The sequence below is a fragment of the Schistocerca americana genome, chromosome X, assembly GCF_021461395.2.
Source record: "Schistocerca americana isolate TAMUIC-IGC-003095 chromosome X, iqSchAmer2.1, whole genome shotgun sequence".
Taxonomy (NCBI): domain Eukaryota; kingdom Metazoa; phylum Arthropoda; class Insecta; order Orthoptera; family Acrididae; genus Schistocerca; species Schistocerca americana.
Window position 1 is genome coordinate 773,844,491 of NC_060130.1, and position 26,691 is coordinate 773,871,181.

A 26,691-nucleotide genomic window follows, 5' to 3' on the forward strand; every position below is an offset into this window, starting at 1 on the left:
TGGGATCCAAATAAGATTTCCAGATCATTTTTCCTATCAGAATCCTTTTAGAAAATCTACTTTGAAATTGCCACAAATTGCTGCTGTCCAACAGATAACACAGTAAGGAACCTAAATCCCATGTAAACAGATCAAAATTCACCAGTGGGAATCTATGCGCAGTTACAATCAAAAGTGAACTATTTTTCAGCATTAATTCATAAGCATACACTTCTATGTACTGATAAGTACAAAATGTACTTGTGTGGATGGTTTTGAACTTGTGTTGTTTTAACATATGTAACATCTCCTCCTTCCGTCATATTCAGAGAGAGGGAGGAGGGGATGGACAGAGAGAGGGGAAATGAGGAGATGAACAAAGGGGGAGGGGGGGGAGGAGAAGCTGGACAGACAGTGAGGGTGGAGTAGTTGGGCATAGAGAGGTGGAGAAGGAGATGAACAAAGAGAGGTGAAAGGAGGAGATGGACAGAGAGAGAGGGAAGGAAGAGATTGACAGAGAATGGGGGAGGAGGAGGAGATGGACAGAGAGATGGGGAGAAGGAGATTGACAGAGACTGTGAGAAGGAGGAGTGGACTAATAGAGCTGGGTTAAATACATATACAAGCAACACTGGACACTCAGCTAGTTTGTTCTACATGAATAAGATGCTAGAGTGTAATCTTTTATATTAAACTTCTCTAATCCTGTGGCTAAGTGGTGCTCACATAGGCAACACAGAGCTCTCTAAATTTTCCAAACAGGCAAGAAGTTCTTCTATGTTATTATTCAATCTTCTAATATTCTGACAATGTAGGCTAAACTTAGTTTTCTGTGCATTCTTAATCATTTTGTGGGGCTCTTCTGCTATTTTAATTTGTTTCATAACAAGGTGCCTGAATCCAGATTCTAACCTGAAAAACGTATCTCTACCACACTAGTAACCACAGGTATCTTGCTTTGTGTGATGGTGGCCCCCATATGTTTCTGCAAGAAGCTCAGAAAACTTATCTATCATGTCTAATACATCCCTATCTCCCAACTGTAGCAACGGGCATTGCACTCATCTGAGACTTCATTTCATTCAGCAACAGCCCACTCAACTCAGTGTTTACACAGCTGACAGCAGTGTTAACCCAAGGCTGGTCATGGAATTGCAAGACCTGTACAAAACTCACATTTACATGTGTAGTTGCTACCCCTATTTCATCCAGGTAATGCTTAATGCTGTCATTTCTGTCTTTTGCCAGGCTGCTCCCTGCTTCACCTATTGTAATAAACTGATTCTCTTTGTCAGGATCTATGCACAAATTCTCCATGTCCTCTGTCACCTAGCTACAACTGGCACTTGGCTTCACACTACTGGTGACCTATTATCCTGTCCCTAATTTGTCCTGTATCATCTAGCCTAAACCCTGCCATGGCTGCTATCTATATAGCAGCAAGACTCTTTTCTTCCTGCTCTCTATATCTACTGACCCACATTTAGTTTCTCTGCTAGAAGTCTGCTGCATCCTACTGTGACCTACAGCTGGATGAGGCTCTTCCCCTTCTACTTCAGGTAACCAGTCAAATTTATTCAATACTAAAAGCTTAAATGTAGATAAAGTTGAGAAGCTGTTCCCTTTCACCCATTGCTTGTTACCATTACCCAGTTCCCATGATATTCCCCCCACCCCTCCCCCTGAAGCGTATGTAGGTCAAATTTCACATTTTCTAATGCAGCATGAATGGCACAAATCTTTGCTTCCTGTTTGGCAATTCTCTTGCTCTTTTGCAGAGCCTACATTTCCATGGGATAGCCTCATTGAGTTCCCTGTTCAATTCTCGACTACAGTCACCCCAGTAGTACCCCAAACCACAGCCTACACATATCACTCCCAGTCAGACTGCCCTATGGAAACATCCACACTTACTGTGTATTGTGATACAGATGAAGTGCTTAAAATAGGGTTAAATCACTTAACACACTTTACACAACACAATTTTTTTGTTATTTATGAGCTGCAATGGTTAGCACTTTAGGTATATGATATAAGGTAAAAAGTTAATTATTTTCTCTTAAAACAAGAGCTTAGCATTCCTTTACAGTTCTAACATTTCCTTGAGAAAAGACCAGCAACTGAATTTGTTAACTCTTTATTTATAACGTTTGTCACAATTGCCTGTATTTTTACACTGGTGACTAATTTTGAACACAGCCATTAATCTTCAAACCAGTCCTGCACTGAAGTGCTTATTGGAGCTACTCAGTGCAAGTCTGGTTTGAAAATGAATGGGTACGTTCAAAACTAGTCACCAGTATGAAATACAGGCAACTGTGACAGAAATTTGAAATAATGAATGTCTACTTTTGTCAGTGACTCTTCATCTGAAATGACAAGTTGCACCATCCCCACCAAGAAATCCTCAATCCAGTCACAAACTTTGTGTGATATCCCATACTAACATATGTTTGTTGATAATTGTGTGTGTGTTACTGAGTCACATGAAGTTTGGAAGTCAAGAAATAGGCATCCAGCTGACTGCCTTTATCAAAGGCTTAGGATGCTATGTAAGAAGAGCACAAGTTGTCTTTCGCATTATTGTTCTCCTTCGAATCCATGCTGGTTGACACGGAGGATATGATTCTATTTTAGATACCTCATTCTGTCTGGGCTCAGAATATGTTCTTGGTAAAGTATTTTAGTGACATTGGATGTCAGTATTGTGCATCATTTCTGCTACACATCCTGTAGATGGTGTGACCTCTGCTTTCTCCCAGCTGCACAAATTAATCATTGTGGAATCCATGTTATGCTCAAAATGAGAGATAACTGAGCTTTGAATTCTGTATAGAATCTGATAAGGATTTCATCAGGATATAATTCAATTTTAGTGATTTCAGCTGTTTCTCATCACCACTGACACTAATAACTGTACAGTTCACTTTTGTGGTGGTCTAATAATTAGCAGTGTTAGTAATTCTGTATTCTTCTTTGTAATGGAACACTTGAAAAAAATATTTCAACATTTGTGCTTTTATTTTGCTATCCTCAGTTTGTTTCTCTATAATGTATGAGTGCCTGAACACTAACTGTGGTGCCACTTGTAGCCTTTACATATGTCCAGAATTAAGAATGTATTTGAGTTTTCTGAGAGAGCTTTCAATGAGGTTCTACTCAGTTAGTCACTGAAGGCATCATACATTGCTGTCATGACAGCCAAACTCATTTTATTCAGGATCTCTCTGCCTCTAGCCCTATGCTTCATGTTGCATCAGTTGTGCGGTAGTCACTTTTGCTGTAGAAGTTTCTCTACAGAGACTATATATCATGGAGGTTGCCTCCAGTATGAACGGTTATTTTTTTATAGGTACATACCTGTCCAGTGCTTGGCTAACTATTCTTCTAAACTTGAGCCACAGTTCTTCTAAATGCTCCTGCCCAGAGATAAAAGTTTTGAGTTCCTCTTTGAGAAAGGAAATGACTGCCCCTTTATCTAGCGTAGTGAACATGTAAATCTTCCAACTTTGTTTTTATATGGAGGTCCTCAAAGATGTCAGGTATATTTTTTGTCATTAGATATAGTATGTTTCCATCATGCACTGGCTCCCAAACTATTTGTTCCAAGTAGCTTTCATAGAAAACATTTTATATTATTCACAGGATGTGTTGTTGCGTCCACAATGCTCATTAATTAAAAATGGCTTTTGAGATGGAAATTTATTATGTAACTTTTCATTTAGCTCACTGCGACAGATGCAGGAAACCATTATGGTTACATTTAAAAATCACTTATTATTAAAGATTTATTGTTTAACATTTCCTTGGCCTTTAAACCACACCATACAATTGCTGTATTTTGGTTTAGGAGATGACACTAATTGTAGTGGCCTATTGCCACACGGAACATAATTATCAAAAGGAGGAATAGGTGTGATAGCCTGATGAATGTTTACCTCCAAATGTTCCAAATTTTGTGGCTTGTCAACATAGACCTGGGCTTTGCTGTAGCCCCAGAGAAAAAAATCCAAGGGTGTTAAATCACATGACTGTGTCAGCCAATTCACAGATCCTCATTTTGAGATGACCCGGTCACCAAATGTCCCCCTCAGCGAATCAAGTGTAGCACCAGCTGTGTAGCACGTAGCTTCATCCCTTAAGGTTCTGACCACAAAAACTCACGTAACATGGATCTGTAGTGATTGTCATTGATGGTAACACTTCTTCTCTCATCATCTCGAAGTTAATTATGTCAAGTGACACCACCATGCCATAAACTGCACCACACGGTGATTTGTTTTAATGCAGTTGCACCTCATGGACCACTTGTGAGTTCTTCACAAAAATGGGCCTAGTCTGAGAAGATAATTGTTCCACTGAAATCAGGATCACCTTACATCTGCTGTGCAGCCAAATCAGCTAATTCACAATGCAGTCGGTGATTGTGTGGCTTCAGCTCTTGAGTCAAAACAATGCAGGCTCAAATCTTTCCCAAGGTTTGCCAAGCTGATGACTCAGATAGGTGCTATCATTGAAACTTGAAACTAACACATTCAGCTCTTCCTCAATATTAGTAGCCACTGCTGCAATATTGACCTCACTTCACACTTCACATTGTCTTCTTCGTGGCTGCTGGTTGTGTAGAGTGCAATCCTGCTCAAACTTGACCACAGTGCAGAGAAATAGTGGTGGCAGCCCAGTTCTCTTGTGAATAAATGGTGAGCAGCCACAACTGAGCTACCTCTTTGGTAAACATTTTTTTTATGATTTCTAAACGTTTAAGAAGTGTGAGTTGCTGCATGACGAAACTGAAAATGATACTGGATATTTTTACACCTGGAAACACACAAAAATTATGTTTGAAACTGGAAATTACAATTTTAAAAAGTAACACTCTCAATAACTGAAATGCTATTACTTTAATCATTACTTATTACTACTTTAATCTCAGGATATTACAATGTTTGTGAACATGGCAACCAAGTTTTTGGGTGATGTCTGGTGAATACTAGGGAACAGTGGTCCTCATGGGGACTGCCTTCAGAAATTGATATGCTTCATAAAGAAGTTGAACAAAAGCGACACATGTCAATTTTTTTTAAAGTGAGTAATTAAAAATTACATTCCATAAGGAGATTAAACATTTAATCAGGTCACTAAAATGTGTTGATTCTGCTATCTTTGATGGTGTTTGTTCCAGAGTATTAAAACTTGTGCTGATCTGAGAAAACTGCCTATAAGTTATCTTTGTAAACCACCATTGACTCTGAACAGATTCCTTGACTAACTCAAGTAATACCCATCCACAAAAATGGAGATAAGAAAACCATTTTAATTGTACACCCAATACACTCCCTCCAGTCTTTTGAAATTTTTTTGAGAAAGTGGCTTATGTTAGAGTACTTTATCATTTGAATAGAACTGCCTTCTCAGTTTAACTTTCATAATGGATTATATGCAGAGAGAGCCATACAGGATTCCCCAAATTAAGTCTTGGTAGAACTAAACAAGAATAATAATGCCACTAGTATATTATGTGAAGTTGAAAAAGCCTTACATTGCATAGACCACAAAATTCTAGTTGGCGAACTGATATGTTATGCATTTAATGGCATCCCTCTTCATTGAGTAAGTCTTACATTCATAGCAGAAACTGAAGGATCAGACTGTGTCACGGATAAAACTATTTTCAGAATGGCATAATATAACATGTGGGTCTAACAAGAACCAGTACTGGATCTGTTCTTGTTCCTAAACTGCAAAAGTGATCTTGTGAGGACTTCAAAGGATGGTTTGTAATCTGTAATGTTTGCTTATGACACAAGCATACTAATCATCGGTCCCAACTCAGTCTTACCAGTCACAGTTATGATGGAAGCTGAACAGGACTACAGCTGTTTCATAGCAAATAGTTTGTGTGTTACTCTCACAAGGAATTATTTCATTAAGTTTCAGACAAGGAAAAATGATCTGCTAACATCAGAAGTTGATTTGAACAGTCATATACTAAATGAGACAATATGTGTAAAATTTTTAGGGTTGAAGTTGGATAACAAGATAAAATAGTCAACACTCAGATAATTTAAACAGGAAGCTTAGTTCAGAATGTTTTACTCTTTGAAGTATCTCTTTTTGTGTTTATAAAGAGAAGGATGTTGGCTTGTTTTGCATATCCAACTTCCTGTTGCATCACGGAGTTATCTTCTGGAGCATTGCATGTAAAGTAAATAAAGCAACAGCTTTCATTCTTAATACAGTATGCAAATTAAGTTTTTATGGGTTTCTTGCCTTTCGTTATTATATTCCTGGCATCATTCCACACCCCTGAAAGTTGAACTCCTTGGTGGGGTCTACAGTACACAATGAATGAGTGAATGTGTTAACAAATAAATGAATGATTGAATGAATAAGTGTTGTTTTGTATCTGCACAGGCATGCGGAACCATCACTGTCAGCACAAAATATTAGTACACTACCCAACTGTGGCTTGACTACGAGCCGGGAACCGAACCCAGGAAGAGGGATTGAAACACAACGTGCAAGTTGATCTACAGGGGACCATAATATCTGAACACCACATAGAGATGAGCACAGAGCAGACAAAATGTGACCTGTGTTAGTGACTGAACAAACAAAGCCCACAGGAATCAGAACATGGCTCAAGGCAAGGACCAGGTCTGAGGTAGTTGGTGTCCATGAAGTGCTGGGCCAGGTCTAGTGCCACCAGCAAATAAACATCTGAGTCAGTGGTTCCGCCTATAACACCTGCATCCATTTTGACGTCTGCTTGTGGGGGTAATAAATGCATGCCTTTCCCTCCCCCCCTGAAAAGTCCACATGGCCCCAAAAATGGCTGGGCTTCTGTCACGACCTCTTGTTGTAAAACTGGGGAGGGTCCAAGATTCCACAGCAATGAGTCACTTGCTAAAGGAGAGGATGCAGATACAAAAATTGTTCAAATGGCTCTAAGCACTATGGGACTTAACATCTGAGGTCATCAGTCCCCTAGAACTTAGAACTACTTAAACCTAACTAACCTAAGGACATCACACACATCCTGCCTGAGGCAGGATTCGAACCTGCGACCGTAGCGGTTGCGCTGTTCCAGACTGTAGCACCTAGAACCACTCGGCCACCCTGGCCGGCCGATGCAGATACAGCTGGGCCTGTTGGAGGGATGGAAGATTGCACAGGCTTGGGTGATGGGTGGTCTACTGGCATCGCCAAGGACTTCTGTACTGGAAAATGGGGAAGGAGGATGCTGGTGCAAATTCTGTGGACTCTGAATAGGTAGTCGTGGGAGATACCCTGCCGGCACCTTGCTCCATGGTTGAAGTTAGGACAGTGGAGGGTGCAGTGGGAGTGAGAGCTGGTGAGTGTGCTGCTGCATTTGGGACCCTCCCACTGGAACAACACTGCAACTGATCCGCTTTGCCTGCCTGGCTTGGAGATGGTGGTATCGAGGAACCAGCAACTCTTGGTTGCAACTGATAGGAATGATGGGTCAGCTGGTCCTGACCAACATCCACCACAAACAAATGCCAATGTTTGTGGCCCACTACTACACCTGGCAGCCACCCCTGCTACTAACTGAAAGACTGGGCTCAAATGGCAGCCCCATGATGGAAACACAGCAGCTGTTGCAATGCAGAGTATGCAACTCAGGGTTGAACAAATCTGAAAAACCCCATGGCTTGTGTCCATTCAAAAGGTCCATTGGTTTGCACACATTAATCAGTGTTGCCTGGTATGTGGCAAGAAAACTAGACAGAGAATCATCATGGGATGAGGCATATGTGTACTTCTTCTACATCTACATTTGTGTTTTGAGTTTCAGCATGAATATCTCTACCTCTGAGTTAGAAGCTTGGTGAAATGGGACAGTAATCAGATGCTGGATACTATTGCAGTTGAAGAAATCTGCAAATTCCTGTGACATGAATTGCTGACTGTTGTAAGACACGAGGGTGTGTGGAGAGCTCTCAACACCAAAAGTGACAGACAACATATGAATAGTTGCTGTCAACATTGTGGAGGACAGTTTGACAATGTACAAGAAATCTGACTATGCATTGACCACCAACCACCACATGCTCCCCCCCCCCCCCCCAAAAAAAGGGCCAGCTAAGTCAAAGTGCAGCGTGTCTCAAGGGTGGCCTGCAACTGGCCAACCGGAAAATAGACATGGTGGCACAGTGTGGGTCTGTGCACAGGCTGCACAACACTGTACGAGATTTTCAGTATTGTGATTGATTGCCAGCAGGACATGATGCCATGCCAAAGCCTTTATACAAGACCTATCTGAGAGTGACACACGCAATAGCTGGTGTATGCAAGGATGCAACACCGGAGGGACAACAACTTGACAGTTTTGCTCCTCTGTGGCAAGCATGAGGATCCCCTGGACAATTTTGAGCCAATCTTGTTACAGAAAAATCATACACCACACCAAATCTGCTGCTGAGGGAGTGTGCTAGGGCCGTCTCATCTGGATTTCTGAAAAAATTTCTGGGAAAGCAGGTTGGTAGTTATAGTGGAAGTGACCTCCTGTGCTGTGAAAGGAAAATCCAGCAATGTCTGCTGCAAGGTATCATCCAATGCAAAAAGGAGGGCCTCTTGTTGATCTGATATGGATTTGGTGCTCCTAGCAACCACAATAGTGCATCTTCATTAGCATTCTCGATGGTGAACTGGTAATGAATGCCACAGCAATAATTGCTGAGAAAGAAGGCCCACCTCAGCAACTGTTGGGCAGTCTGATCCCATAGCTTAGAGTGAGGCTGAATAAGGAAACCAAGTGCTCTGAATAGAAACTTCACACCATACAAGAAAATTTGAAACGTTGTAATGCTGAAAACGATAGCCTGTGCCTCCTTTTCCATCTGTGAGTAGTTATATTGCACCCTGAAAAGCATCTTAGATGCATAAGTAATGGGCTGCTCAGTGTCATCAGGGTTGCTTTCTGACAGAATGATGCCAGTGCCATACTGAGACACAACGGTGGCCAGGATTACGGTTTATACAGTGTAAAGGAAGCCAAACAGTGAAGTGGAGCACAAACACTGTCTGAGGGAGTGAAAAGCCCATTGACAGTCCACAGACCACATTAATTTGATGCCCTTTTGATGAAGCTGGTTAAGATGTTGGCAGATTTGTACAGCCCTGGGAATGACCTTAACGTAATAAGAAATCGTGCCCAGAAAAGACCGGAGCCTCGTCAGGGTCTTGGGTGCTGACAGGTTGATGATGACTTTGATGCATTTGTCCATAGAGATGAGGCCATCTTTGCTAAGTATATCCCAAAAATGTACCTTTGGGGAAAATAACTATATTACTCACTTTTCAATGAACACTCTTCTCCAGAAGGCATTGGAAAATCTCCTACAGATTTTGTAAATGCTTCTTTCACTTGGAGCCTGTAACCCAAATGTCATCGAGGATAACTTCCTGATCCAGATGAAATTCCAAAGGACAACTCATTAAGCTGGTTAAGCCCAAATTTCATAATGAAACTAAGATCAGTGTATTTCAACGAGTTGGGGGGCTTACAGTGCCAGAACTTTCATCCATTCATTTTCGTCACTTGCTGCTACTCTTGTTTGACCTGCCATCTTTATGTATTTTCCACTGAGGCTGGTTTCTCAGATGCCATACATGGTAGTCCTGCTGTGTGTGCTGTAACTTGTGTCCCAAAATGTGCCTGAATCACAGGAAGGCCATATCTAAGTGACTCATGAAAAGAGTAGAATTAGAGCCAATTAGCTTAGTATCTTTGTATGATCGGCTATCAGCTATGTACGTATGGAATTTTTGTAGGTAACAGGTGTCCACCTAAATCCCTTCTTAACAGATAAACATATACTGTACTTTTGTCTTCCATTCACAGATGTGATACAGCTACAGAGTTACGCATACCTGTCTTTCCACCACCTTCAAGACTTTCTTCTCCTTCACCCGGGGGTAGTCAGTGTGAGTCTCCAGCACCTTTAATATTAACAGCAGAGGAGATGGTACAGCTGGAACAAATGAAGAAAATGATGCCTATGGAACCTGCACAGGCCAAACCTGTACCTGATGGTAAGTTGATAAAATGTATATATGAAAATACTTGAATGTCAATCACATATATTGAATAAGGATATATATTGTACTTTGTTCAAGAAATTGTAGGCACAAATGAAACAAAATCATGTCATTAAGTTTTAATATAGGTAAGAAATTTTTAAAATTATGTAGTATCATGTGCTCTGTAACAGATAATTTTTATTTGCAGTAGGAAGAAAGATAATAAGGTAAACTGTAAAAAACACTTGAGATGATAGAGTATATTTTGTTAAAACCTACATACCAAACTATCCTTTCCAGTTTCATTTTTCTAACATCCAGAAGACTGGTAAAGAGTGCTGCAAAATCCCGAACATTTATGCACTTTACAGGGTAAAAATCAGAATTGGTATACACCAATCATGTTGAGTGATGGAACTTCTTGAAACACTGACCATAAGTACTTTTAAATAATAACAATAATAATAATAATGATAATAATAATGACACACTTTTAAAAATTTTGTTATCTGCCAAAGAAATTATACTTGGTATGTTATGCCTCTCATACAAAAGATGGCGTAAGTTGTTAGTAAGTGAAGATACTATGCTATGTGGACTACAATTCACTTTTTTGGGATAGCCATGTAATAAAGCTTACTGTTGCTCTATACAAAGTTAATGTTGTGGCTTGTGTTGTCTCTGATGATATCAAACCAGTAGTCAGAATGAGTTTCAGTCTCTAAGAAAATAAAGCAAACTAAGCAAGAGGAGAGAGGATGGATGAATTTATGAATCAAAGTCAGTATTATCCTAGGCTAAAATAAAAACAAACCAGAACAAAATATTTAATAAAGTAGGAACACATGCACTAATGAAGTATCAGCTGGGGACAGAGCAAAAATAGCAATTGGAGAACTTAAGTGTGATTTAGGAATGAGTCCGTCACTCTTTTAGACTTAACTGTATAGAAAATTTGTGGCAGGAGAAAGCTATAAGTTGTAAACCCTAGTCTTTTTCATTTAAAGGCAGTGTTCTCGATATTTACTATTTAAGAATGCTTCACAGACTAACTTGAAAGCTTCAATCTGCTGTTATTTCTCTCCTTCCTTTCTGAACTTCATGGATGTAACTTAACCCCTGTCAGATCAACACATTCTGGAGATTGATACATTCAATGGAATAGCTTTTGGTATAACAAGAGTTTGTTGTAGTGTGTGTGTGCTAAACAACTTTGAACTGTTTGACATTGTCAATATTTATTGTAACAGGCTGATTGTTGTAACTGCCATGAAGTTGACATTATGTGTTATGATACTGCATCATATTACCAGATGTACTAACAGTAAGTATTGCATCATTGGACATCAGAGCTTTGAGGAAGTATTGGTGCTTTATGGTGGTTGATTGGGTGAGAGGCTTACATGCCTGGATGGCTCACGTGGAAGGTCATTGCGAAGTATTGCTAAAATCTGATACTACCATGTTCTCATAGTTCTTTGGCAGCTTTTTCTCTGACTATCAAATTTGCCAGTGGCATATTTAATGGCATTGCAGCTATAAGCACTTCTTAAATATACATAAAATATAATCCAATAAAATTTTATTTTATGTTTAATGAGTCTTTGTTAGTAATGCTTCATAGTCTTGTGGCACAAAAATAAAATAAAATATAACTTTCGGTAGTTTAGCCAAGATGAAGGGAGTGCTTGATTGAAAACTGTGTCACAGCTAATGAATCATGTATATGCATTTGTGACATTCACATGATGCAACAGAGTAGACCTACATACTAAACTGAAGGAAGTAATCCATAGACCGACAACACTATCATAAAATAGTGTTAACTAGGTGTCATATAACCAAACTCTGATGAATAATTGCAATTGCTGTGCTTCACCTTTTCAAGCAATGTTAAATTTTTGATTAGAATTGTTTTTAAAGTGCTATTAACATGTAAGTGCAAAACCATAGAAGTTTTGCATTACATATATTATTTGCTCATTGCCAGAAGCAGAGTTTCAAAAGTCATTTATACTGCATGTAATGTGCTCTTTGAGAATGATTGTATCAGCTTTATGTGAGATTGTAAACAACCTGGTTTTCATGATAAGGCTCTTCATGCATTTTTTTATACATAACTAGATCACAGTAACCAGTCTCTTACTTTTAACTAATAAGCTTCATAGTTAGGTGCTTCGTACTTAATGTATCCTGAAAATTTTGTAGCTACATAATTTGAACTTCCTCTGTGTAACTCCTTCTGTATGCCATTTTTCCATCATATTATTTGTTTCCCTTTGTAACCACCAGAACTTTTCCTCACTTCACGTAAGTCTACGATTTCTGAGTCTCTCATTGTTTCACTTATATATTCGTAGAGGCAGATACTTACATGCATGCTGACTGCTGCATTTACCTTTCAGTTCTATCCAAACCTCATTACTCCATTTCATTGATTAGCTCCCATATTTTGCTAATCTGCAGCTTGTGGTTAGTGGCTAGCGTTGCTGCTCCTGGATCTTGGGGTCCCGGGTTCGAATCCTGGCTTGCTCGGGGATTTTCTCCACCCAGGGATTGGGTGCCCGACTGTGAAAAGTTTGAGAGTTTGTACAGGCACTGATAACCCTGCTGTTGAGTGCCCCACAAGCCAAATCATCATCATCATAGTCATATTTATTTTGTTTCTACTGTAGACCACTTCTTTGCACTCTTTGAAGGTACAGTGTATTAGGGATCAATAAATCATAATTTTGTGTTCCCAGAAATCTTATTAACTTTTTGGCATTTCTGAAAGACCATTATATTATTTGCTTTTGTTTTTCCACTTGATAAGCATGAACGAAATAATACTAGTGAAAAATTATGAAGGAACACTCTGAAACAATGGTTTCACATGAATGAACTTTGTTCAGATGTTATACATGGTGTATGTTACACTTCTAGTGTATTGTTTAGCTTCATCTGTCTGCCACACAATCCTGAAATTGTACATAGGGGCGATCATTGAGGTCCCAAGGGACATCTTGAAAGACAGTATTTTTTGATGCTTACACTTCCTGTTGGAATCGGTCCGGAAATATTGATGATGATGCAGACTGGACCAAATAACTGGTACATCATGTCCTGCAAATGCTTGGTAGGTGACTGCTCTGTGGATAATGCCAGCTGATATAACTGACAAAAATCTATGAAGAGTCCAATGCATCAAACAAGATGTACATACATGAGCATTTTCCTGTTAGAAGAACATGTAGCTTCCTGATACCATGTATTTGTTGCCCTTCTATTCACAAACAATTACCACTGACATTAAGGTGGAATCTACACTCATCAGTAAAACATCTCTCATCATTTGTCCTTGTTGCATGCTTTAATATACTGTAGAAGGCATGCAGAGTGGTGATGGATCATGAGAGGTAGCATGAAACATAATACCCTAGCTTGTAGCAAAGACACAGCAAATGGTTCCTGATGGCATTATCCAAGATTCTGCTTACATCATTTCTGTGCTTCAGTTGCCATATGGTCAGTAATGATTCCTCATGAGTTGTGCCAATCTGAGCCTACTGCTGCCACCATGAATCTGGACAACAAGCATATATGACTTTCTGAAATGTGGAATCAACAGTAATACCACACTGCTGACACCCTAAATCCATTGTTTCTCTGCAAGGACCATACACCCTCCTGCATTGCTCTCAGGGAAGGAAGGAAGGGCGAAGGGAAGGAAGATTAGAATTTAATGCCCCATCAACATTGAAGTCATTAGAGATGTAGCACAAGCTCAGAATGTTTCATGGATGGGGAAGGAAATTGGCCATGCTCTGTCAAAGGCCTGCATGCCTGGAGCAATTAAGGGAAATCACAGAAAAGTAAAACAGAATGGCCAGATACCGATTTGGACCAGCATCCTCCCAGATGCAAGTCCAATCTGCTGACCACTGTGCCACCACGCTTGGCCATTGCTCTCAATACAATTTCACTGAAATTCAGTTAATTTGAGGAATTGCTCTTATTGACACCATCCTCTCATGTATACTATGTTTATTAACTCAGTATGTTGCTTGAATCAACATATCACTCTTTTAGAAAGTAAAATTAAATTATTATGGGTCACATTTTCATGCTTAATATGTGGTTCTCACTCAGCACACAGCATGGATCTTTGAAGCATTGTCTGTCAGTGGTCAGTGGTATTTCCGTGTCATTTTGCTAGAGGTTTTAATTTTTTTATTTAATGCTAGTGTATAAACAGCAATAGATAAAAACATGGGTCTTACGTTTTCTCAGTGAATGATTGATTTCAGGATGATTTAGCATGGGTTTACTGCTTTCTGTAAATTTTCTTGGCCATTGTTTATTATGGTATTCTACTCTTAACCTAGAACTGGATGGGTGAGATTGAAGGAATAAACATGCATAATTGTGAACCTTTTTATACATATTCAGTGCCATTATGTTGCAGCACTATGAAGGATAACATATCACTCACGCATTTGATTACTTTAAATTCACAGAACTACAAAGAGGATGGTGGCGTATCACAGACAAGGATCAGTTACAGACAATCTTAGATAACTTGCATACTAGAGGTGTCCGTGAACGTGAACTCAAGAGGGTAGTTGGGAAATATATGGAACATGCACTGGAATCTTGTGGGAAGGTAAGAATTATTTGTACCATCTTTTAATGTTTTCATGTAGTATCTTATTTGTGCTCATTTTATTGTGTGTTACTCATTTACAAGGATCATTCAGAAAGTAAATAATGTTTTTTCTTCAGATATTTTTATTTGATATAACTAAACAAAAATGTATTTTACATATGATTTGGTACCAAGGCCACTTTTCTGAATAGTCACCATTCAAATTTGGCAGTTGTCATACCATTTTGCCAGCTTTTTATGCCTTCTGCTTGATCAGTTGCCACCATGTTGCTGAACCACTGAGTAATGGCTCCTTTAAGTTTATCATCACTTCCATAGCATTGTCCACCCAAAAAATCTTTTAATTTGGGAAGTAAGTGGTAATAACATGGGGCTAAGTCTGGACTGTATGGCAAATATTGAAACATTCCCCACTGAAACCACTGAAGCAAGTCATGTGTCACTCCTGTTGCATGTGGATGTGTGTTATCATGAAAGAGAATGACTCCATTGGTTAGCATTCTGTGCCAGTTGTTTTGAATGGCACGGCAAAGTCATTGAAGCATCTGACAGTAGGCTGCTGCATTAAGGTCTCACCTCTAAGCATTTAGTCAATGAGCAGGACACCCTTACTCCTCTAAAACACCATGGCCATAATCCTTCTGGTGATCAAAATTTATTTTGCTTGTTTTGGTTTCATTGGGGCTTACAAATGATGCCATTCCACTGATTGGCTCTTTGTTTCTAGTGTGAAATGTGATATCCAAGTCTCATCACCAGTGACAATGCAATTCAAAAATTCATCACCATCCTTTTCATAGCGACTGAGAAATGTCATTGCAGCTGTCATTTGTTTGATTTTGTATTCATCTGTCAAAATTCAAGGAACCAACCTAGCACACACTTTTTAAAAGGTCAGATCTGCACTAACAACCTCATACAACAACACAGTTCTTGAAATGTCTGGAAATAATGAGTGCAGTGCAGTAATTGTGAAACACATATCTTCTAGGATTTTTGTATCGATCCTTGCTTTGAGTCCATCAGTCACCACTGAGGGCTGGCCTGAGTGATCTCTGTTGTGAGCATTCTTCTGTCCACCATTAAACATGATAAAAACTTCCAAACTTATGCTTTGTTCATCACATTACCACACACCACAGTTATCTGTCTATAAATTTTGATGGGTCAGATGTTTTGCGCATTTAAAAAATGGATAACACTGCACACCTCACACTGGCGAGATTGTCTATTTTGTCACAGATTTTAAAATTACAAAGCTAAGCAGTAAGCAACTGTATTGGATCGTAGCTGCCGCCAAACTGAAGCAGATGAGTTCCAATGTCATTGATTGGTCTGGTGGTGTCAGTGGTTGTGGTGGTGGTGATGGGGGGGGAGGACAAAGTCACATGTGAAAACAAAATGTTCTTTACTTTCTGAATGACCCATGTATCTAAAGTTGTCTTTTTTAGTCCCTTTCATTTACAGTAATTAACTGGATAAAATCATGGATGCCACATATGGTGATCACTTAGTGAGTGTACTCTGGGCTACTCATGTTGCTTTATAGTTACTAAAAACCACAGTTATTCATAGGATCATCTTTGAGATATAAAACAGTCATACCTTATGCACAAAAGCCACTCTGTTTTAGTAATCATCCGTAGGCTGTTGTTTTGATTCCTTTTGAGCCTTGAAAACAAATGAATAAAGCTCAATATATGATGAAGTGTAACAGCTATATCAGAGCTATGGTAACAGTTACATAGAAGAGCTTGTTAGGCAATTTGATATAATGTTCCAAAGTTAAGTGTAGTTTTCTTAATTCATTTCTGTAATTATAGTGAATCATACAATTGTTGTACTTCTTCTGTATATGGTTAGAGGTCACATTTATGTTTCTTGAGTTTCAACATTTTATAGATAGGGAACAGCAACTTTAGCTTAAATTCCTTAAAGTGTTCATTAATGGTTCTGTCAGCAGTTGCAGTATTTATTGGGTGACTAGTTTCGAACCTTACAGGTTCATTTTCAAGCCTAGCCTACTGGGGCTGCACTGACAGTGCCTGATCTTAATAATAAAGAGTTTGACAACACACACACACTCTTTGGCTGTTTTGGTGTCTTGAGATCTGTCCAACTTCCCCTGAAGGCTGCCTCTGGGAAAAGTTCACCTGAAGAAACAAAACTTTATCTTGAGAGACTCGAACTTACAATTCCAAAGACCAATTAACATTTCTCTTCACTTAGTTTTATAGCATTCTCAACAAGCAGTTAATTTCAATACCTGATCAGAAGTAACTAGACACTTATTAATGGGCATTAGTATGAGGTATGTCCACCTTTTGGCTTTATGATAGCTTGGACTCTGCCAGGGAGACTTTCAGTGAGGGTTCTGAATGTCTGTGGAAGAATGGCAGTCCATTCTTCCTCAAGAGTCGAAACCAGACAAGGTAGTGGTGCTGGATGCTGGGCTCTGGAGAGAAGTTGACTTTCTAACTCACCCGAAATGTGTTCCGTTGAGTACAGGTTGGGACTGTTCAGGCCCGTCCATTTCAGGAATGTTATTGTCCACAGGCCATTGCCCCACAAATGCAGCTTTAGACAGAGTGCATTGTCATGCAAATACAAGCAAACTTTATCTTTATCTTTGAATAGTTCCCCTATGCAGTACACAATGCTGCAAAATGTGTTCATATCCTTCCACATTTAGTGTTTTCTTAAACACCATAAGGGGACCACATCCTAACATTGAAAAACAGTCCTGTATCATAACACCACCTCCTACGTACTTCACTGTTGGCACTATACATGGCAGCAGAGAACATTCTCCAGGCATTCACCAAACAAAAGCCCTTGGATTTCTTACTCAGGTGACATTCAGTGACTAGTATATGTTTGAAGGCACTGATCTCTCCTGACTGACCCATTTTGGTGTCACCGCTTCTGTACTGGCAACTGTCACATTTTATACTGGTGGGTCCACCTTTCATACCATCTAGCACTCAGTTCCGCATTACATAGGGGTGCCCCTGTACTTTGGATCAGGAAGGGTATTTCCTATTACATAAATGCCTGTAAATAGCTCCAAGAGAAAAAAATCTAGACAATTTAGTTGTGAGTAAATATGACAGGCTGTCTATTGCTGCTCACAGTAGAGCTACTGCATTGAACAGTGTGCTGCATAGGTTAAATACAAGACTGATATCCAGGATAAGCTAATCTCAGTCCACAATTTTTTATTACAAAGTTCCATAAAATTTCAGTTTCAGTTTCTACTTGAAGACACACAAATTGATGATGACAGTAGCCAAAACTATAATGTATTGAATTAAAATTGTGATCACAATGGTGCATTATAATAAAAAGATACAAAGTATTATCTCAGATTCTTACTCAGATTTTGTTTTCAGTTGATCTGTGTACACTCTGATAATTCTCAATCGAAATTTCTGTGATTTTCCGAAATTGCTCCAAACAAATAATGAGATAGTTTCTTGAATAATTACATGATCAACCAACTTATGATAGAGTGGTACCTGCCTCCATTTGCAATACAAGCATTAACAGTGGAACATTAAAGAAATGTTTTTGCCCACTATTATTACGTTTACTACCCTTGTTTAGGTTACTGCCACTTTTCCCAAGAAGGTTGGAGAGGACTATTTTATTTTAAAATGAAATAAAAAAATCATTGTAATTACTGTGTTACATGATAGTGTTTCTCTTACTAACTTTTAATCCATGATCTATATGTTCAAAACATCGGTCATCACTTTTAACAGCACAGTTTCACTAATGAGCATTAAATTAGACACCTTCCTAGTAGAATGTAGGTACCTTTGACCATATTGATTGCAGTGGGTAGGAGGGGGGGCGGGGGGGGGGGGCAGTGGAGGGAAGAGATTTGGCCATTGTCTGTTCATCTGGTCAGAACAGCATCCAAGGCAGTTACAGCGCTCTTGACAGAATCCCAGAAGTACTCATCAATAGTGAGGTCTGATGACTTCAGTGACCAGCTAAGTGCTCTTGTGTTGGTGCAGTGTTCATTGAAAGAGTTTGACATAATTTGTATTCTTGGAATTGTGTGTTGATGCCATACCATGGTGTTTATATAGGTCACAAGTACTGTTCTCTACATGAATAGGCAGATGCATTTTATTGGCAAGTATCTCCCTGTGGAATGTTCCCTTAAGGAATAATGACAAACATACCAGGTATCCAATCTCATCTTATATAAACATTTCCCATATGAACATACTGCCACCACCCTGTCTACTTTTTGTGCAGTCATACCATCTTGAGTCCCGGTGACTTCTTCTGTTGCAACAAGCATCTTGTGGCAGTGTTTATGTGATTATGCTAGTTTCTCTTTGCTGTCATCCATAGTTAGTGTAGATACCTATATGGCTCAGTGACACAGAAGATGTAGACATTATTTAAAGAATAAAAATAAATTCTTATATTAAACTTCCTGGCAGATTAAAGCTGTGTGCCGGACAGAGACTCAAACTCGAGACCTTTGCATTTTGCGGGCAAGTGCTCTACCATCAGAGCTTCCCAAGCACGACTCAACACTTTAGCATCCAGTGCATGTTTCCATCAAAGCAGGGCAACTTGAAACAGGAACTATGTGAAAACATTGCCTTTGCCATTCAGCATGTCAACAATGGCTTTCCCTATCCACTGCAGTCTGAAGTGTTTGTTGTTTCTGGATAATGGAATTGGTGCAATGACATGTGTGATGCTAGTCAAACTGCCACCTAATTGTGTCAAAGCATTGATAAAGGCTTCCACACTGCAGCATTCATAGCCATTGCATATTGTTATCACTGTGGTTGGTCTAGCTTCAGCTTGTCACTGCGAGTAGCCCCATTCTATCCACTGTTGTAACACGAAGTTGTGTATAAGCCCATTCTAACTAATTTTCATGCTAATGTTGTGCTTTTTGATACAGATAATAATACTAGCATTTGATTTCACATTTGAACATCATTTGATTGCCCTTTATTGAGCTTGGTATAACAGTAAACATTTTGGTCATACATTCCTGAAATTTGGAATCATTCAGTCCATTCGTTTAGGGTGTTGAAATGTTCACAAAAAATAGTGTAGTGATTATGATTTCCAAAAAAAAAAAAATATTCATCCTTGCATGATGATGTTTCATGATACTTATGAGTTGAATACAAATACACATTTACTATTTAAATATGATCTGTGCAGTTTGTTTGGGCTTTCGTGCCTAGGGGCCTCAAGTGCCACACCTCCAAACCTCATAGATATGTGTTACATTTGATTCTTCTTAGGAACCATTGATACATTGCATCAAAAACATGCTTGTTATATATTTCTTTAGGGCCCAACTACATTACTATTCGGTCGGTAGCCTGAACAGTAGTTTTTCTGTTCGTTGTATATTTATATTTTAAAAGTCATTAACGTGATAGAGTGTCATAGAATTTATGTAACTACAGATGAGCGGACACAACATCCTTTGACCTGGACACACATTCTCAATTATATCAATCCACATCAGTAAATAATTTTGTGTCATCTACCCAAAAAACTGGCAAATATATTTTCAATGAATGTTGTGAACATGGTGAGTAATGCAGTTTGAGATATCCAGTACTTGATTTCTAATTTTTCTGTTGATAAGCTCTCTGTTTTTGTCGTCAATAAATATTCTCTCTTATTTTGTTCTAGTCATTTTTATTGCTTGTGTTTTTAAATTTCTTCACTGAAGTACTAGTTCCTAGAGGTCTTATTAATGTGTGAAATTTATTGAGTAAACACAATTCATTATTATGCATGACACATTTTGCCTAGTTGCATAACCATCTGCCTGTGATTTAGAAAAGTGTCATTCTTGGACTATGACTTGGCTGGCCATAGTTGGTTATTGTATGAATTAGCTTTTTTGTGGGTGATGGTGTTGTTGCTAATGACTTTGTAAGAGTTGCAGTTCTGTCTGTTATGTATGCTGCATACCTACCACCTTTGTATATTATACTCTGTAAATAACCTTGTTATTATTCTTTGTCCACCCCCAATAGCTGAATGCTCAGTGTGATGGATTGTCAATCCTCTGGGCCCAGGTTTGATTCCCGGCTGGGTTGGGGAATATTCTCCGTCCAAGGACTGGGTTTTGTGCTGTCCTCATCATCATCCTATCATCCTCATCGACTGCAGGTCGCTGAAGTGGCGTCAAATAGAAAGTCTGTCACCCAGTTAACTGCCTGCCCAACGGGGGGGTCCTAACCATATGATTAAATAAATGAATTATTCTGCTTTTGTCCATATAGATTTTACATTGCAAAAATATGTTAAACTTCTGACTTTCTTGTTTGTAATGGTTATTACACTATTCACATTTAGCCTTATCAGATTCCATGGTACTTCTTACATTCACTTTTATCTTAATTAAATACCTTAAAATATTGATTTACGAATTTTGTTCTGAACCTCATCATAATATTAAGATGGCATCTATTCTTTCGCACATGTCCGAAAGAACAGATGCCATTTTCATATTGTTTAAGGCTAACCGGCTGATGACCTTCTTCAGTGCAGATGCACACGATTTGCCTGAACTCTTACAGGACTCGGTGGATTGTTTGCCTCAAGTAATGGGTATAATGGCAGGGGCACTACGAATGTAGTGTGTGGACTATAAGTTGAGAATGTGGGTCTCACGGGGAGTGTGCCGGAGATAAATTCCTGCAGTCGCACTATCCTCTGTGCCCTTGGTGGCTCAGATGGATAGAGCATCTGCCATGTAAGCAGGAGATCCTGGGTTCGAGGCCTGGCCGCGGCACACATTTTCAACTGTCCCTGTTGATTTATATCAACGCCCAACAGCAGCTAATGGTATTGATTTCATCGTAATCTTATCATAATATTTCTTTGTTAATATCTCTGCCCTTCACAAATAATCATTCTATTGATAGTAATGTACACATCCTTTCAATTGTTTGCCTATCGCAGTGCGCACTGCCCAAAAAGATGTTCTTGACATATTACTCAATTTCATTTTTAAACTGCTAAGCTACAGATTTCATTGATTACTTAAGTCAATGCTGTAGAACCTTTTAAATATTCCAGAATGACTATTTCAATCTGCGGTAGTGCGTGTACTATTTTGAAATATCGTGGCAGATTAAAAGTGTGTGCCTGACTAGGACTTGAACCCAGACCCTTGGTTTTAGGGGCAGTCTCTTATACACTGAGCTATCCAGACATGACTCAAGACCTACCCTCATAGCTTCACTTCTGGTAGTACTTCTCGTATTTTCCAAACTTACAGAAGCTCCTATGCTTTTAAATACTCCTATGGGGTTCATGCACTATTTCAGACAAATGTACTGAGCTGAACACAGATGCAGAAACTTACCTCTGAAATCAAAAGTTCAAAATATTATGTGAATTGTCCTACATGAAAGAGACGCTTCCAACAGCTAATACACCCACATTTAACAACAAATTTACGATTTCTGCAGTAAGCATGCATGGTCTGTCCTGGTAGTATAAATCAAAAGCAAATCTCAGTGAACAACACAGTCAGGAGATGATGTCAACAAGTTTTATCTGGTAACAACATATGCAAAATGTAGGCTGTACTCTGCTGATACAGTTTTATGCCCAGTGCGCTGCGACTGGATCTCATCGTACAACTAGGCATTATAAGGTGCACTGCTGTCATGGTGTTGGCCATATGTCCCAGGTGAACAATATGTGGCTCAGTTGATGTTTTTTCTCCAGGATTTGATGGGATGTCATATCCATCAAGATTATTTTTCTACTGCTCTGTAGAGTGTTATTTGTTGTTTGGTCCAACTGTATGCATTATAGAACTACATTTATTTCTTAAGATGTGTGTATAGCCTGCCACAAAAGGAGCACATGATGTATTAAACATGCAGTTTTAAATTCCACACTGTAATACATTAAGAGAAGAATACTTTATCAGTAGTATACTTAAGCATATTTACACCTTCAACCATTCATAAGCCTAAAGTGTTGCGGCATTACTTTTGGTGCACATAGAGGTACTTGTCAGCCTAAGTTACCTGTAGTGCAGTATTACCATATAGAGGGGGAGAATATTAAACATTTTATAAGTTTTCTGTGTCACTCAATTTGTCCCACAAGTGGTCAGTAATAGCCAATTCTCTTTAGGACTAAAAGATTTCTTGCTCATTATCCACATACTTATAAATTTTTGTATTCTGTTTGGCATCATAGCAAATGGATCGGATGTTCATTTCTAGTGTGAGTATGGAAAAAGAGGATGATGTATTTGAATGCATGTTTACTGTTTGGTGGTGTGTTTGCAATGCCTCATTTTTGATTTTGCTGCTTTGGTTGTTGTCAGTAGAGTGCAGTAAACTGTGTTATCTATAACTACTATGAAGCTATAAAAACGAAATATCATTTTAGAGGCTTATGTGTTTCACATCATACTATATTTGATTTGAAAATTTGCTCTCTTGCAACTATCATTACATTTATTATTATTTTTTGTGTTAGAAACTATTGTTTCTTTTTTTCCCTGTTATTGCTATCATTAGCACCAACATTTTTCTGACTGAAGAAAAGAAATACTGGACAAAACAGGACATTTTGTGTGCTATATTTGCATAATAATTACAAAACTCCTAGGAAAGGTTTACTGTTTTATTTTACTGAGCTTAGTACCATGTGTGTCCACAAGAATTACAAAAAGTATGTGCATTGTTTTAATTGTAAATTTTATGTAAAATTTTTTCTCTGTAATAATTGTTGGTTGTAGATACTGCCTTTAATGGTGTTTTTATTAATCACACTTGTGGTTTTATGCAATGCTCTCAAACTCATTTTTCTTTGTTTGTAAGGCTGCTTTTCTTCCATTTGATGTAAATTGGAACTGGACCATTGTAATCAAAATTTATATGATAAACTGACAATAAACAGTTAAATGGAAACAAGTAAGAAGCAATATTGGTCCATTATAGGTGTGTGTTGCTGGAGGTGAAAAAGCTGTGACAGATCTGGCAATCACTGACATGGATCACAAAATCGCAGCATTACCTGGTGGAGCACCTCTGCGAGACGAGCCAGATCAATGGTACCCACGAGTAGCACTTCGTGTTGACTTGCAGATGCTGGAACAGCTTGAAGTACTTGAAGACAAGGTAGCTAATGCCAGCATGCAGATAAAGGTAAGTTATGGCAAATAATGTATATTTCTACTAAGCTACACTTTACTTAATGCCGTATTATGGTTTTTGGAATATAATTTTGCTGTGTGTTCTAAATATAAGGAGCATTATTTAATTTTTCACCACTTTGGTAATCCATACTCTTTTCTACTTTCTTCATATCAGTCTCTCACACCCCTCACTTTCTGTTAATGATTCATAAATTGTATCTGTTTCTTCTTAGATTAGGTTGCATTTTGCAGTGTCTGTTCTTCCTATATAAATGGCACTTTCTTCACTCCCTTAAACCAGTATTCATGAGCAGAACAACTTTTGCCTGTGGCTGGGTGAATTTTTCTGTTTTTACCACCGTTTTGCTTCCCCCTCTCAGCCATGTACTGTATATTACGTATTTTCTATTTACAGCAAGTAGCTTCTCATTTTTACTAGTACAAGGACTTATTTAGTTATGAGGTTGTGAGGCTGTTTGTGGTAACTAGTTGTGTTCAGCGATACATGTTATTTTTCTTTTATGTGCTACACATTTAGGGATGGAAGGTCCCACCGCGGATTACTTCAGATGAGACAGCTGTGTTCAGACCATCGTGTTTACCATCAGATGTTGATGAAGCAAAGACAAATCCAGTCGAGATTGCAAAAGAACGTCTCATTTCCTTAGAAGCTGCAATTGAAAGAAGATACTTAAAGCCTCCACTCGGTGTGAGGTGAGTTTATTATAATATTTTGTATAGTAATGCTGTTAATCATCAAACTGAAAGGTTAATTAACATCTTTTGCTTTAATCTTAGATTTTGCTGTAATACATCCTTTTTATGTTTTATGCCTTGTGCTGAATGCATCTTGTATGTGATACAGTAACAAAAGTGAATACAAAAAGAAGGCTGATCATACAGTGTTTTATGATTATTGTTATAGAAGAATGGTAAATGTTGCCCCACACAACAATTTGTATGGGATTCAGTTTATTACAATGCCTACAAGCATTCAAAGTTACCAGTTAATTATACATTATGTGTTGTGCTATCTAAGAGGAGAAGTAAAGATGAGAGGAGTGCATCCAAATCCCCATCCAGGTATCTTAGTTTACATTTTCAATTTTACTTTGAGTAAATAGTGTATGGTGCCTTCAAGAAGACTGCAGTTGATTCCCACTACCATCATTATTCACATGGGATTATGCTCTGTCCATAATAACCAAAGTTTCAAGGGCACATTAAACTCTAACCTTGATTCCTTTTCTTCCTCAGAGAAAAAAATAAGCATGTTTCCTGACACTGTGAAATCTGATTATGAGGCTAGTGGTGTGAAAATAATGCAATAGTTAATACACACATCATACATACAGAATTTGTTCTTTTTGTCCAAGACAATTTCTGCTCAAGCTATACATGTTTGATACCTATTTCTTAAAGTGTATTTTGAGTGTAATTCTTGTGGCAACAGTTTTAGTCTGAATACACAAGAGTTGTAACCAGAATTTTGTGAGATTGTAATGTTTTGTACAGTAATGCTATTGACCATGTAACTGAAAGATTAATTAAAATACTACATACACTGATCAGCCAGAACATTATGACCATCAACCTACTATCGATATAAACCCATTCAGGTGACAGCAGCATCTCGTAGCGAGGAATGACTGCTAGTGCTAGTCAGACACACAGAAGGTGCACGTAGTATCAATGAGCGCACTGTCTGTGTGTAGAATGGAGAAGGCAAACAAGCCATCTGAGTTGGACTGATGGCAGTTTGTGATAGCCTGTAGACTCGGCATGAGCATTTCGGGAACTGTGTGACTTGTCAGGTGTTTGAGGAGTGCTGTGGTGAGTGCCTTTCAATACTTGGTAAAACCAAGGTGAAACCACTCCCAGACATCATGGGGTTGGGCAGCCACCTCTCATTACAGATGCCGGACATTGTAGGCGGGCAGACTGGTAAAAGAGGACAGGTGGTGAACTGTTGCAGAACTAACATCAGACTTTAATGCTGGGCAGAGTACAAGCGTGTCTGAACACACAGTGCATTGAACACCCCTAACAATGGAGCTTCGCAGTCGATGACCCATGCATGTGCCAATGTTAACACCACGACGTCGGGGGCAGAGTGTTACATGGTCTGATGAATACTGATACCTTCTTTATCACACCGATGGGAAGGCGCAAATCTGTCATCTTCCAGGGGAACAACAACTTGACACCTGTACTACCAGACAGAGGAAAGTTGGTGGTGGCTCTATGTTGTGCGGAACATTCATGTGGGCATCCATGGATCCAGTGGAGCTTGTGAGGGGCATCATGACCGCCAAGGAGTATCATACACTGGTTGCAGACCATGTACAACCCTTCATGACGATTGTGTTTCCCGACAGCAATGGCATTTTTCAACAAGATTGTGCACCATGTCACAAGGCCAGGAGTGTGATGGAGTGGTTCATGGAACACAGTGACGAGTTACAATTGATGTGTTGGCCCTCCAACTCACCAGATCTGAACCCAATAGAACATATATGGGGTATGATTGAATGTGGTGTCAGAGCTCATCACCCCCTCCCCAGAATTCACAGGAATTAGGTGACTTTATGTGCAGATGTGGTGCCAGCTCCCTCCAGTGACCTACCAAGGCCTCATTGATTCTACACCACAACGCATCGCTACTGTTATCTGTGCCAAAGGTGGACACACCGGATATTATGTAGGTGGTATAATGTTCTAACTGATCAGTGTACATTAAAATACTAATATTTTGTTGGTAAAATTAGTCATGTAAACTGCATATTAGTTCTGCTCAAAGGCTGAACACAAGTTTTACCATCCAGTTTGACACCTTAACTTTTCT

At 38.9% G+C, this 26,691-nt stretch overlaps 1 protein-coding gene across 1 annotated transcript in view; it reads left to right on the forward strand.

Annotated features, from left to right (window-relative positions):
* The window catches only part of LOC124556308 (bromodomain adjacent to zinc finger domain protein 2B-like), a 379,839-nt gene that overhangs the window by 281,007 nt on the left and 72,141 nt on the right, over positions 1-26,691 (forward strand). The window contains exons 26-29 of the mRNA XM_047130281.1: positions 9,848-10,038; positions 14,526-14,671; positions 23,650-23,856; positions 24,385-24,560. Coding sequence (XP_046986237.1) covers positions 9,848-10,038; positions 14,526-14,671; positions 23,650-23,856; positions 24,385-24,560 — 720 coding nt within the window. The remainder of the gene's footprint in view (positions 1-9,847; positions 10,039-14,525; positions 14,672-23,649; positions 23,857-24,384; positions 24,561-26,691) is intronic.